Source organism: Antennarius striatus, chromosome 3 (assembly GCF_040054535.1).
Source record: "Antennarius striatus isolate MH-2024 chromosome 3, ASM4005453v1, whole genome shotgun sequence".
Taxonomy (NCBI): domain Eukaryota; kingdom Metazoa; phylum Chordata; class Actinopteri; order Lophiiformes; family Antennariidae; genus Antennarius; species Antennarius striatus.
This window is the reverse complement of record NC_090778.1, coordinates 1,076,556-1,090,534: the sequence shown is the minus strand read 5'-3', so window position 1 is coordinate 1,090,534 and position 13,979 is coordinate 1,076,556. Positions and strand designations below refer to the sequence as shown.

General features: G+C 47.9%; 1 protein-coding gene across 2 annotated transcripts in view; it reads right to left on the bottom strand.

The window, feature by feature from the left end:
* The window catches only part of pnpla7b (patatin-like phospholipase domain containing 7b), a 32,008-nt gene that overhangs the window by 2,308 nt on the left and 15,721 nt on the right, over positions 1-13,979 (bottom strand). The window contains exons 17-33 of one of the 2 annotated variants that reach the window (XM_068310161.1): positions 12,768-12,973; positions 12,551-12,682; positions 12,247-12,370; positions 11,465-11,654; positions 11,228-11,377; positions 10,613-10,676; positions 9,477-9,645; positions 8,333-8,515; positions 8,072-8,190; positions 7,472-7,628; positions 7,211-7,327; positions 6,847-6,916; positions 3,537-3,653; positions 2,412-2,560; positions 2,055-2,207; positions 1,863-1,979; positions 41-125 (exon numbers count right to left, since the gene is read on the bottom strand). In XM_068310161.1, coding sequence (XP_068166262.1) covers positions 41-125; positions 1,863-1,979; positions 2,055-2,207; positions 2,412-2,560; positions 3,537-3,653; positions 6,847-6,916; positions 7,211-7,327; positions 7,472-7,628; positions 8,072-8,190; positions 8,333-8,515; positions 9,477-9,645; positions 10,613-10,676; positions 11,228-11,377; positions 11,465-11,654; positions 12,247-12,370; positions 12,551-12,682; positions 12,768-12,973 — 2,302 coding nt within the window. Of the gene's footprint in view, positions 1-40; positions 126-1,862; positions 1,980-2,054; positions 2,208-2,411; positions 2,561-2,590; positions 3,469-3,536; positions 3,654-6,846; positions 6,917-7,210; positions 7,328-7,471; positions 7,629-8,071; positions 8,191-8,332; positions 8,516-9,476; positions 9,646-10,612; positions 10,677-11,227; positions 11,378-11,464; positions 11,655-12,246; positions 12,371-12,550; positions 12,683-12,767; positions 12,974-13,979 lie in introns of those variants that run through there. The other variant, XM_068310162.1, reaches the window with a different exon arrangement.

Below are 13,979 nucleotides of genomic sequence, written 5' to 3'. Positions count from 1 at the left end.
TCTACTTGTTTACTCTTGTCCTGTTGCTGTGACAACTAACCACTGATTACGGTGTTCTTGACAGGTTCGATTCTCGATACAATCTCTGCCAGGTCAGTGAAGGACGCGTTGGGACAGGTGACCACCTGGAAGACAGAACTCACTTCATTCTCACTCTTTTTGATGATACATTTAGAACAGATGACAAAATGCAATCACTTAATTCCAACATTATTGAATAAGACCTAAATTCATCAGCTGTCATTTCATGACATGACTTCACTATTTGGACATTCGTAGGAGCACCAGCAGGAATAGAGCAGATTCCTGCTGGTGCTCCTGCATACCAGAGATCTTCCCTCTGACACGTATTTGCATGAAAGTAAAGACATCAGATGTCATCATGTCTGTGGCCACCAGCTGGACCGTAGAGCCGTCCAGCAGCCGCCCTTTGGGTGTGAATTTGCCACCATGCTTTCTTCTGTATTCTTATTGCTGCATTTCGTAGGGCCTTACATATCTCTGCGTACTTCATCATGAAAGTCCTCCTCATCCCAACATAATGAGTGTGATGCCAAAGACTGACCTCAGCCCAGTCCTTGTTTGAATCTCTCAGGTGTTCACGGACAAACTTCAAACAGACCTGTACATTGACGCTGTTGAGTCTACTACAGGGCTTCAGTCCATTCCAGGGTCGAGATGAAATCTCACGAGCCAGGTTCTTGGGTGGAGCTCCCCAGAACAATGGATTGTTGGTTGTTTGCTGGTCACTCCATCACCAAGCTGCTTGGCCATGGTCTTACAGTCAGCCTTAGCCTCCTGCAGCTCTACAATCTTGACCTTGATAACCATGAACAGCTGTTTGGTCTTGGCCGTAGAATCTGATTGATTGCTTGGTTGGTTGATTGATTGGTTGATTGATTGATCTTGTGTGGACAGGTGTTTCCATAAGGGTAACGAGCTGGGGTTAGGAGTTCTGTCTCAACACCTGTGCCTCATGGACACAGAACTGGTCCGTGGGAGCAACAAATTTTGCTGGCTAGCAAAGGGTTGAATACTTACTTAATTTGATCAGTCAGTCAGTCAGTCAGTCATTTTCATATTACCACCGCTGTATCCACCGCAGCGGGTCACGGGGAGCTGGAGCCTATCCCAGTGGCATAGGGCGTGAGGCGGGGGACACTCCGGGCACGACGCCAGTGCACCGCGGAGCCACACACAAAGACATACAACCACCCACACACACACTCACTCCTATGGGCAATTTGGGACCGGTCAATCAACCTGAAGCGCATGCTTTGGAGGTGGGAGGAAGCCGGAGAACCCGGAGAGAACCCACGCAGACACGGGGAGAGCATGCGAACTCCGCACAGAGCGGGACTCAAACCTGGGTCCGCCGTGTTGTGAGGCGACAGCGCTAACCACTGCGCCACCGTGCCGCCCTTAATTTCATCAGTGCAAATTAATTTTTACCTTTTTGTCATGTGTTTTTCTGGATTTTTGTTATCTGTCATAGTTACAGTTGATATCATTAATAAGTATAATAACAATGACACAGAAGGAGCCTCTGCTCCAATCAGGAACTCAAACATAAGGAGACATGTAGGATCACAACAATGAGCTCCACCTTTTTCATGCTGAAATGCCACGCATAAAGGATCTGACTTTGGCCTGTCTAGTTGTGATGGGATCACCTAGAAGGGTTATTGATACCAGGATTAAGCAGACTCAATGGGACCTAGACCCAATCTAACCCTCCGGACGAGGGCCTGGATGACATTTTGAATTGGGCCAACACTGAATTCAAGTCTGAAGCAAGATAAAATCAAGCATCAGGATCACAGCTCTAAACATATCAGGACATCGGTCTGCGGGTCGCTCACATGGCCGGTTATGGTTTTGTGGAAGTCTTCCTGGTGACGGTCCTTCAGCATGTTGTCCACCACACCGCTGCGCTGCCACACATTGAACAGCATCTTTCCATGTTGGTATCCCACCTCCTGCAACCAAAGTAAAGGACTGATGCTAAAGGTCAACGGACAAGTCACGAGGAGAAGCTAGGAGAGGAAACTCACAGCAATCTCATCAAACTTGGAGAACTCTAGTGTGCCGTAATGGTCGATGGGTGGTCGGACGTACTCGCAGTATTCACTGTCTTTGACCAGCTCCAGCTGCCGTGTACAGCAGACGTAAGCAAGGCGGGTCTGGATCTCTGCCATGTTCAGGACCTGGAAAGTGAATAAGATCATTACTGATATTCAGAATCCCTACATTTTTTTTATAATGGATTCTCTCCAGTCAGAATTGGGATCGGAAAGAACTGGCATGGAGAAAGAATGATAGAAAAACTATCACTGTATTTTTTACTGATTAATTTTTTGAATGAATGGTCCATAGAAAATTAACAGACTACATTGTACGTAGAAGATTACCTTGATTTTCTTAGCAAGAGGGTTCAAGCGTTTCCATAGCAGCCACCATCCATTTAGGGAGTCACCATAGTTGGTTAGATTTGTTTCATCCCGACTTCCAACATCAATTGCAATCACAACCTTGGCCCCCATTGAGCGAGCCACATCAGCTACACATCAAATGAGAAAAACAATCAATCAACCTTTATTTATATAGCATTTAATCACAACGGCAGACATTTCAAAGCACTTTAACAGACAGAGAAACCCAACAGAACCCAGGAAGAATTTCCAGGCTTCTGAGGCCAACAGAACAGCATCATTTGCAAAAAGCAGATGAAATCTTTTGGTTCCCAAACTGGACTCCCATTGACCTCTGGCTGCGCCTGCAGATTCTGTCAATAAAGATTATAAACAGAACTGGTGATAAAGGGCAGTCCTGCCAAAGTCCAAATCAAACCTGTTCCTGGATTTGGAACAGGTTTGATTTACTGCCAGCAATGCCAACCAAGCTCCAGCGTCTGTCATGTAGGAATCGGACAGCAACCCCCACAAGATACCACACGGGACGTGGTCAAACGCCTTCTTCGGATACAGGTCGTTTCCAGTTAGTCGTTCTTGATTACATGTCACTTGTCCAAAAAAAAATACACGGAAAATAAAAATAAAGTTTTTCAGTCAACATCTTTCCCCCACAAATATTGGAATCGTAAAATCACGAGTAAACCATTAAAAGCACATCATATGTTACTGGACAATAAATAAAAATTACAAAAATGATTGTATTAAAATGTGTATAGTTCCAACATCTACCATTAAGCATACCTCATGATTCACGTTATTGTTTTGAATTTAGATTAGTTTTTACATATTTGGGGCGGCAGTGGCTCAGTTGGTAGAGAGGGTCGTCCAAAGATCACAAGATTGTCGGTTCGATTCCCGAGGGGGTTATGGCAGAAAGGGGAACTGCAGGACAATAGTAGAAGATGGCGGCGAGCACATGTTCGAATCTTTGAATGTTCGTCAGTCGGATGTTTGTATCTTTAAGTTGACCTGTATTTCGTAGTCAAGGTACATCCTGTCAGGACAAACAGAATGTCCATTTACATGGAACACAGGGGGTCAAGTGTACCGGCTGATTCTCACCAGGCAGGTTGTTGATGTACCCTCCGTCCATGAGTAAGTGTCCATCTTTGGGATCACAGAGAGGTGGAAGATAACCGGACAGAGACATGCTGGCCCTGACGTACCGCCACAGTGACCCTGCAGGAGAAACACAGACGTGTGAACAAGAAGGTGACAAACACAGAGGTGACAAACAGTTGAAGGAAATCACTGACTTCAAACAGCATTCAAACATACTTTATGTCACACAACCAAGTGTAAGACAGGGGCAAAATGGATTTTCTGCACCCCTATGGGCCCACCACCTGCAGGGCAGACCGATGGGGTCATTCGCGCTGCCACATGGGTGGTAGTGAAGACAAGGGGTCCCAACAGACCTAACCTGGGCAGCAGAAGCTGGCTTTGAGGACATGGAATGTCAGCTCACTGGCTGGGAAGGAACCCGAGTTTGTGTTGGAGGTGGAGCATTACCAGTTGGATCTGGGGGGGGCTTAGCTCCACGCACAGCCTCGGTTCCGGAACCAAACTCCTGGACAGGGGTTGCACCTTGTTCTTCTCCGGAGTTGCGTCAGGTGTAAGGCACAGGATGGGTGTGGGGACACTCACGAGCCTTAGACCATGTGTTTTGGATACTCGGGTGAAGAGAGGGGCAGAGCTGTCAACTGATCACCACCGGGTGGTGAGTTGGGTCCATTGAAGGGGGTAACCTCTGGATAATCCTGGGAAGCCCAAATGAGTAATGCGGGTGAACTGGGAACATCTGGACATTTGTACAGCAAGGATAGAACACTATTGACTTCGACTAAGGACGTTTTCTGTGGAAGAAACATTCTGAGGAACTCCTAAATCCAACTACTGTCTGATCTTGTTAAACCTTACACGCCGATTAGGGCTCTCCGCTCTCAGAATACAGGTCTCTTGTGTGTTCCTGGAGTTAAAAGAAGTCAGCTGGCCAGAGGGCCTTCTCCTATCGTGCCCCTTTCTTGTGGAATAATCTCCCTATAGCTATTAGACAGTCTGAATCTGTAGATGTCTTTAAATCTAGACTCAAAACGTATCTGTTCTACCTAACATATAAGTAATATCGGGGGGGGGCAGTGTCGATGTTTAGGTTTAGCCTAGTCCTGCCGATGAGCCGTAGGATTTCTTAGTTAGGCCCCTGCCTCCCATTAATCCTCTGCTATTCTGGTCCCTCTAGCACCACTCTCCCCCTGTTCTCTCTATCTCTCTCCCTCCTTCTCCTGTTCTCTCTCTCAGGCCTTTGTGTGGTGGATCATCGGCAATCGGCTACCTCTGTCTGCTTCCGTGGCTGGCGATAGCACAAGCTGCACAATGGTCCTGTTTCACCATCCACCAGGGGAGTCTGGTTCTGCCTCATTTGGTTCTTGGGTTTTGGCAGGGTAATCTTGCACTGTAACTTGTTTGAGAACAATGACTTAGGCACTGTTTGGTCTGTCCTCAGAGGGGTGGATCCTCTGATCGGTGACCTCTGTGTGCTTCATCGGCTGGTGGTGACTTGCTCTACTGGATGGATCAGCGTGTCTTAGTCATTCATTTATTATTGTTACTATTATTACTGTGTTGTTAATCTGTACATGTCATATCTATTGCTTCGTCTCTTCCACTCCTGGAAGAGGGGTCCCTACTCTGCAGTCTTCCTGAGGTTTCTCCCATCCATTTTTCCCCTGTTAAAAGGGTTTTGGGGGGAGTTGTTCCTTATCCGATGTGAGGGTCGTACTGCTACAGGACACAAAGGTCAGAGGGATATCGTCCATGTGGAGATTGTAAAGACCTTTGAGACATTGTTTGTGAATTTGGGCTATATAAGAATAAATAAACTTGAAACTTGAAACTACCCCAACGGACCCGTCCTTTGTTTCAGAGCCAATGGGGGACTTGAATCAATCTCTCTGTATGAAGTCATTGAGGGAGTTAAACAACTTCACGGTGGCAAAGCCACCGTGAAGTTGTGGCACAGCCACAGGAGTTGATGAGCGTTGCCCTGAAATGCTGAAGGCTCTGGGAGTTGAGGGGCTGCATAGACGGCACACCTTTTTAACGTTGCGTGGAAGTCTGGGACAGTACCAAAAGAGTGGCAGACTGGGGTGGTGGTTCCTCTTTTAAAAAGGGGGGTCCACAGGGTGTGTTCCAACTACAGGGGCATCACACTCCTCAGCCTCCCTGGGAAAGTTTACTCCAAGGTGCTGGAAAGGAGGGTCCGGCCGATTGTCGAGCCTCAGATTGAGGAGGAACAATGTGGGTTCCGTCCTGGTCGTGGAACAACGGACCAGCTTTTTACTCTCACAGGGATCCTAGAGGGGGCTTGGGAGTATGCCCATCCAGTCTACATGTGTTTTGTGGACTTGGAGAAGGCGTACGATCGAGTCCCCAGGGATATACTGTGGGAGGTACTGCTGGAGTATGGGGTGAGGGGGCCTCTCCTCAAGGCCATCCAATCCCTGTACGCCCAAAGTGAGAGCTGCGTTCGGGTTCTCGGCAGTAAGTCGGACTTGTTCCGAGTAGCTGTTGGCCTTCACCAGGGCTGAGGATGAGGATCAGCACCTCCAAATTGAGGCCATGGTCCTCAGCTGGAAACCGGTGGAATGCCTTCTCCAAGTGGGGAATGAGGTCCTTCCACAAGTGAAGGAGTTTAAGTATCTTGGGGTCCTGTTCACGAGTGAGGGAACAATGGAACGTGAGATTGGACGGAGAATTGGGGCAGCAGGAGCGGTATTGCAGTCGATTTACTGCACTGTTGTCACAAAGAGGGAGCTAAGCCGAGAGGCAAAGCTCTCCATCTACCGTTCAATCTTCGTTCCTACCCTCACCTGTGGTCATGAGCGATGGGTCATGACCCAAAGAACGAGATCGCGGATACAAGCGGCTGAAATGGTCTTTCTCAGGCGGATAGCTGGTGTCTCCCTTAGAGATAAGGTAGAAACACTGCTGTTCACGAGGGGCTCAGAGTAGAGTCGCTGCTCCTTCACGTGGAAAGGAGTCAGTTGAGGTGGTTTGGGCATCTGGTGCGGATGCCTCCAGGACGCCTCCCTAGGGAGGGGTTTCTGGCACGTCCAGCTGGGAGGAGACCTCGGGGCAGACCCAGGACCAGGTGGAGGGATTACATCTCAACACTGATCTGGGAACGCCTTGGGACCCCCAGTCAGAGCTGGTGGATGTGGGGGGAAAGGGAAGTTTGGGGCTCCCTGTTGAAGCTGCTACCCGACTATGGATGAGTGGATGAAGATGGATTAATTGGTTCCAAAATGTAAATCAATCCACATTATTTCAAAATAAAAAAGAGGAGTTTAAGGAGTTTAAAAAATGAACGCACCATCAGTGTGAACCCTCATGGAGGAAGCTGTGATGTCTGTTGTGATATTGAAGTACGGCAGCCACAGGTCCTACAGCAGAACGTGACAAGATTAAAGTCCATGCTCTCTAAACCACCAGAAACGTGCTGAATGACTTTCACTCCATTCTCAGTAATTGTGAATTATGTCAGGCACTGTGTTGATGATCCAGGACTAGTCTGGTTGGATCAAATACAGCCTGGACAACAGATGCAAACACATATACTTTTCCTAGCATCGACTTGGAACATTAGAATTTGTTTTTTACAGATGCATGAGAAGATAACTGGATATGGGCAGTGATTAGCTGACCAGTGATTAGCTCTTGTTTCTGGTTTTTCTCACCTCGATCTGTTTGTTCTTGAAGATGGAGCTGATGCTGGAGTTGAAAGAGGCTCCAGAAAACATGGAGGTAACAGGGTAGGTCAGATCCAAAAGTTTCTTGAAGTAAGAGGTCATACCCTGACAAAAGGCATTTAAAGGGAAGTGAATAAGAGTGTTCTGAAAGTGTGTTCCTGGAACTACAATGCATGACAGGAGACTTAGTGTGAAGAGTGAACAGTGTCAAACTGCTGATGTGTTCTTTCCTGTGTTCAGGAAACAGACCATGGCCCACTCCCGGGCTTGGACCCTCATGCGACTGTTGCTCTTCTCCGCTGCGTACAACGCTCCCATGAGGGAGCCGATGGAGGTGCCGCCCACCATGTCCACAGGGATCCCCGCCTCATTCAGGGCCCGCAGGACGCCCACCTGAGAGCACCCCCTAAAAGGAGACAGTCCTCCATCACACAAGAGACACCACACCGTCATAACCCAGTCCAGGACACGACAGATGTGTGGGATCACCAACAGGCTCATCAAAGAGAACCATTGCAGGTACTAGTATTTGTTGTGTACCAGCAAAGAGACAAACATGCCAACATGAGGTGAAAAATGAAAAACACTAAAAATATTTCTGTGCTTTGTTTGTGTTTTGCTGGTGGAATCAATGATGAAACCACAGGAAGGATAAGGGCGAATATAGTTAGGGTCCACCCTCCCCAACATGAGTCACTGAGTGTGATCGAGAGTTCACGTCCATCTAGTTAACTGGATAAACGTATTGCTACTATGTGAAGCTGTAAGTATTTCCATTTGAAACCCTCTCCACCCACAACCAGGGCAATCTACCTGGCACCCCCACCACCCAGAACCAGCAAAATCTACCTGGCACCCCCACCACCCAGAACCAGGGCGATGCTGTTTCCTGTCAGGATCCTTGCTAGACGGGAGAAGTCAGAATGACGATCTGGACACTTTTCGAACACCCGCTGGTACAGCTCTCTCTGAAAACCAACACACGCACGCACACACGCACACACACACACACACACACACACACACACACACACACACACACACACAAAATGAAGATACCATTTTGTTCTGACCACAAACTCCTGTGGAGCACCACTAGTTGTTTAGTACCAGCTTAGGTAAACTCCTCTTGGAGAACACTCTGCGGGGGCAGGACAGGTGATGGTGTCTGGAGATCCAGCTCCGCATGTTGAGCCACTCAGCGGTCCCCTTGGGCGGTGGGCCGTCCTCTCTGTGCAGTAACACCAACTGCTTCTGGGCACGAACTGCACTGCCCTCCAGTATTCTCTCCAACTGCATGTGAAGAAGAGGAATAAGAAGCAGGTGCCTCCACTCAGCTCTGCGTGGAGATGTACAGCAGAAATAAAGCTTAGAATGAAACCAGCGAAGAGGAACATTTCGCTGGGTCGGGGTTCCACACTGAAGACAGACCATCCAACAGCCATTGGTCAGCTCTGTGGCTGCATCATCAGATCTGGGGTCATCTCCCACATAGTGATGAGCTGCATCAGACGGTAGGAGGCTGATGAGGAGGCCCCTGTCTGGAGGGGACCCCTACCTCAGGAGGCCCCTGTCTGAAGGATACACCTGTCTGGAGGGGACCCCTATACCTCAGGAGGCCCCTGTCTGACGGAAACCCGTACCTCAGGAAGCCCGTACCTGGAGGAGAACCCTACCTCAGGAGGCGAACCAGGCTTCCAATCTGACTCCCAGCAGAACAGAAATCTCAAGAAATTCAAAAAAGGAAATCACACCATGCCTCCATAAAGCGGATCTGATGAGGGCCGCGTTGGTGTCTCTTGTGGACATCTTCATAGCTCCATCATCACCATCACCAGTTGGTGATGATGATGGGTCTGGCTCATGTGGTCCACAAGTCTTCTACCGAATACAAGTTAGGAGGGCCAGCGTCAGCTTCTTGATTCTAGAGCAAAAAACCTGCCTGCCTTAAAAGGCATACATCCAACCCAAGATGACACCACGTATAAACGATGCTGACGCTAGAATGCAGAGATGAGGTCGGGTTGCTTCTCTGAAGACAAATGCTGCTGGAGACTATCTGACCTGGAAACATCTGGATTCCCAGAAGACACTCAGAAGGGTCAAGAGAGAGAGAAAGACATTTATAATAGTGTTCAACCTGCTGTCACCATGACGATGGATGGATGGATGGATGGATGGGTGGATGGATGGACGGTTGGATGAATGGATGAATGGATGGATGGATGGATGATGGGTGGGTGTTTCCACTCACCTCGCCCACAGTGGGTTCCTGTTCTCCCAGCCCCACAATGATGATGCAGTCAGCCTGTCGGATGCAGCGCTGGGTCCAGGGCGTGAGGCCCGGGTCGGACTGGTAGAGAACGATGCGATGGATGTCCTCCTGCTGCCCGAGCCAGCTGGACAGACGGTACTCGTGGACACTGGAAACCACAGGAAGGGGGTTTGAACATGAACCAACTGGCACCTGCTTCTTCAAACATTGCCCCGCACAAAAGATCAGTTTGAATTCTGCCCTTCAGTTACTTTTCTAACACGTTTGTCGTTGCATCATTCTGATCAGCTTTTGCCACGTCACAGTTATGTCTATGCAGTCGCTTCAGTTTTTGATCAAGACCTTTTGCTGATGATGGGGGGGGTTGCTACATTCTAAAGATCTCCAGATGGTTCCTGAGTGAAGATGACGTCTCTTCTTCCTGAACCCCTCTTTCACTGTTTGAGCCCAATGAATGGTGTCGTCATCCTGGAATACCCGGGACCCTAAACTGATGGAAAATCCTGATCCTTCAGGACTTTCTTGGGTGTTGAATGCTGCTGAACCAGGTCTTGACCCTCTACCTCAATGTAAACCTGAACCTGACCAACTGAAACCACCCCAGGTCAGAACACCCACTGGTGGGAGGGGCAGGGACCGGGCATGATGGGTGCATCACTCCATCCACCCTTCTTCTTACTCTGATGTCATCATCACTCTGGAACTCTGGGTAAATCTGGAAGCATCAGATTATATGACCTTGTCTCTCTTGCTCCAGAATCTGCTCTTTGAGGTCTCCAGCAAGCAGAAGCCTTGTTCTGTGATTAATCAAGGGTTTTCCTGACCCTACACAGCTGCCCGGTACCAATGCCTTGAATTCTCCTTGAATTACTCCTTGTGTGGAAATTATTGAACAATCAAGCTGTGAGTCCTACTGGTGATCTTTTTCACTTCATCAAACATTTAATATTTGGTGAAATCACAATGAAAGGAAATGTTTTTCCATTTTGTTTGGTTAAAACCAGTTGGTATTATTTTTTTTGGCGAGGCAAGTGTTTGGTGTAAATGACTGAACAACTCATGTCTGTTTCTCGTATTAGCATCTTATTTGACGACAATGTTAAAGAAGCTTCTACCTGTCCAGGGCAGCAGAACCTAGTCGCTGTTTGATGATGTCACTGGTCAGGAGAAGGGCGGGACCTTGAAAAACAAACAACTCAAAATGGAACACAATGCACTGCTGTTATCAAAGTGTTAGACAATGACTCATGGTGTTAGATCCAGTAGGAAAACAATCACAAAGAAACGTCCTCCAGACATCCTATTAATACATGTGTGGTTCCTTCTGATCACACATAAACCTTATCGTGTCTCCTGTGTGGTGACATAATAATCATCACTCGGTCTGTAATGAACTCGGAATGAACAGAAACTGATTTCACAACATCAGAACAGGAAAAACAACCACTCAGACTAACACCTAAAACAGTTTGGTGTGACCAGTTCACCTCAGGGCGTGTTTCTGGAGGCGGGAGGAAGCTGGAGAACCCGGGGAGAACCCACACAGACACGGGGAGAACAACAAACTCCACGCAGATACAAACCAAAGCCCTCTGCTGTGAGGCAGCGGCACTACCCACTGCACCACCGCCGTCTACCATGTAAAGATATCACAGCTGTTTCCTCCATAGTATCTGGTGTAGAGCAATAGCTGAGTTAAAGCTATACTTTTGACCATTGTGAGGGTGTACCTATGCCACTGAGCGTGTGATGCAGCTCCAGAGTGAAGGCGGTCAGGGGAACCTCCTCAGACACCGGCAGGATGCTCACAGTGGATAGGTTGGAGGCTGGATTCCCAGCATCCCACTTACTGGTCGGGGTGTGCAGAGCCAGACCGCGAGCTGCAGGGCAGACGACAGGACTTATGGTCCAACTCTTCACAACGGGTGGTGTCATGCAGTAATTCAGTCTCATCCTAACGCAGTTACCAGCCAGAGGTCCGTGGACTTGCTGCATGTTGCCCAGAATCTTCTGTCCCAGCAGATGGATCAGTCTGGTGACAACCTGAGGGTACCTCCTCTTGATGGAGTTCAGAGCTCCTTCAGGGAGCTTGGCCAGCTCAGAGTCCCTCACAGCATGAACTGTGGTGGCTCTGTTCATGTGGGTGAGGGCCTCCACCTGGACAAACCACCAAACACCACCTGCACTTGTTGTACTAGACTCAAAAAAACATTTTTACTAGGGAGGTTAAATCTTTGCCAGGGAGGTTGAATCTTTACCAAAGGGATTAACTCTTTACCAATGATGTCATGTCATTCCTACCAAATTTAAATTTCGTCTGGGGCAGAACAAGGTGAAGACCTTACATAGACCATAACTCTGTTGCTCAGTTTGTTTTGTGTACCAGGGTGGTGTTGTGTGGTCAACGCCTTTGACGTAGTTCTATCTAGTAAACAAACACACAACTACTATTGTTGTGGAGATTAAAATGTCATCTGTGGGGCAAACACGTGAACCAAGTAGATGTGGAGAGGACCCAGAAAACGGGGCAGATAATGAAATACTCAACTTTACCTTCACTCTATTTCCCTGACGATGGCTAGAATATATTCAGTTTACAGATCCATGAGTCTGTGTAATCTAACACAGTTTATGTGGCTTCAAGGACACGGTGACATGTTTGTGATCCACTAGCATTCATGCTAGCTTCCCCTTTCAAACTGATTTTCTACTGCTACATGTGAATATATGTGGACTGCTTGAAACTCACCACGCCAATGAGATCCCCACGTCCATACTCTCCTGCCAGCTCCTTCTTCCCATCATCCTTTGCAATGACAGAGCGCAGTCGGCCACTGAGAACAATGAAAGTGCTATCTGACTTGTCCTCCTGTCTGAATCAAAACACCAAAATGTAACGTTACCCTTTTGAACACCAGTACAATAATGTAATACTTATATTTTCATAGTTCTATGGCTTTGGACAGTCCTTATCTGTAACCAAGGACTTTCCTCTGTGGGACTGGTGCTACTGATGTCTTGACTAGAAGCCGACCACACGCTCCCTGAACTACCTGTAGACAGCACGGCCAGCCTCCAACGCCATCCAGTCCAGGGCAAAGTCAATCTGCCTGACGAAAGGAGACACCCTCTTGACCACGGTGTGAGCTACATTCAGCACCACCCTGGGCTCCTCACGCATTATCCTGCACACAAGCAACCACAAAGTTTGCATCCAGTCTGTCAGCTGACAGAAGATACTCTGAAAGCGTGATGTCTGCCTCATCTTACTCATAGAAGTGGGTTTTAGTGATGGAGAGGAAGGTGCAGTCTCTTTGTGCTCGCACAGTGAAGATGAGGGGTTCCCCCGTGAGAACAGCGAGGTGACCGACCATCTCTCCTGGGTGGGTGACAAACAGCAGGGTGTCCTCCTCACGGTCTATCATCCGCTGGTGAACATGGAGAACTCCAGAGATGACAAAAGCCACACTCACATCCTGAAAGGGATCAGAGAAGAAACCAGTGAACAGATGGGGGCAAGCTGGTCCTCAAAGGAAGATGGGGAGCTGAGCCGGTGGTGACAGGATCAGGCTAACTAACCCTAAGCCTAAGTAACCCTAACCCTAACTAACCCTAACTAACCCTAACGCTAACTAAACCTAACACCAACCCTAACCCTAAGTAACCCTAACCCTAACCCTAAGTAACCCTAATCCTAATTAACCCTAACACCAACTAACCCTAACCCCAAGTAACCCTAACCCTAACTAACCCTAACTAACCCTAATGCTAACTAACCCTAACCCTGATTAACCCTAACCCTAACTAAGCCTAACCCTACGTAACCCTAACTAACCCTAACACTAACTAAACCTAACCCTAACTAACCCTAACCCTAACTAACCCTAACCCAAAGTAACCCTAGCCCTAATTAACCCTAACTAACCCTACCGCTAACTAACCCTAACCCTAACTAACCCTAACCCTAACTAACCCTAACCCTAACTAACCCTAACTAACCCTAACTAACCCTAACCCTAAGTAAGACTAACCCTGATTAACCCTAACCCTGATTAACCCTAACCCTAACTAACCCTAACCCTGATTAACCCTAACCCTGATTAACCCTAACCCTAACTAACCCTAACCCTGATTAACCCTAACTCTAACTAACCCTAACCCTAACTAACCCTAACCCTGATTAACCCTAACCCTGATTAACCCTAACCCTGATTAACCCTAACCCTAACTAACCCTAACCCTGATTAACCCTAACCCTAACCAACCCTAACCCTAACTAACCCTAACCCTAACTAACCCTAACCAACCCTAACCCTAACTAACCCTAACCCTAACTAACCCTAACCCTGATTAACCCTAACCCTAACTAACCCTAACCCTGATTAACTCTAACCCTAACTAACCCTAACCCTAACCAACCCTAACCCTAACTAACCCTAACCAACCCTAACCCTAACTAACCCTAACCAACCCTAACCCTAA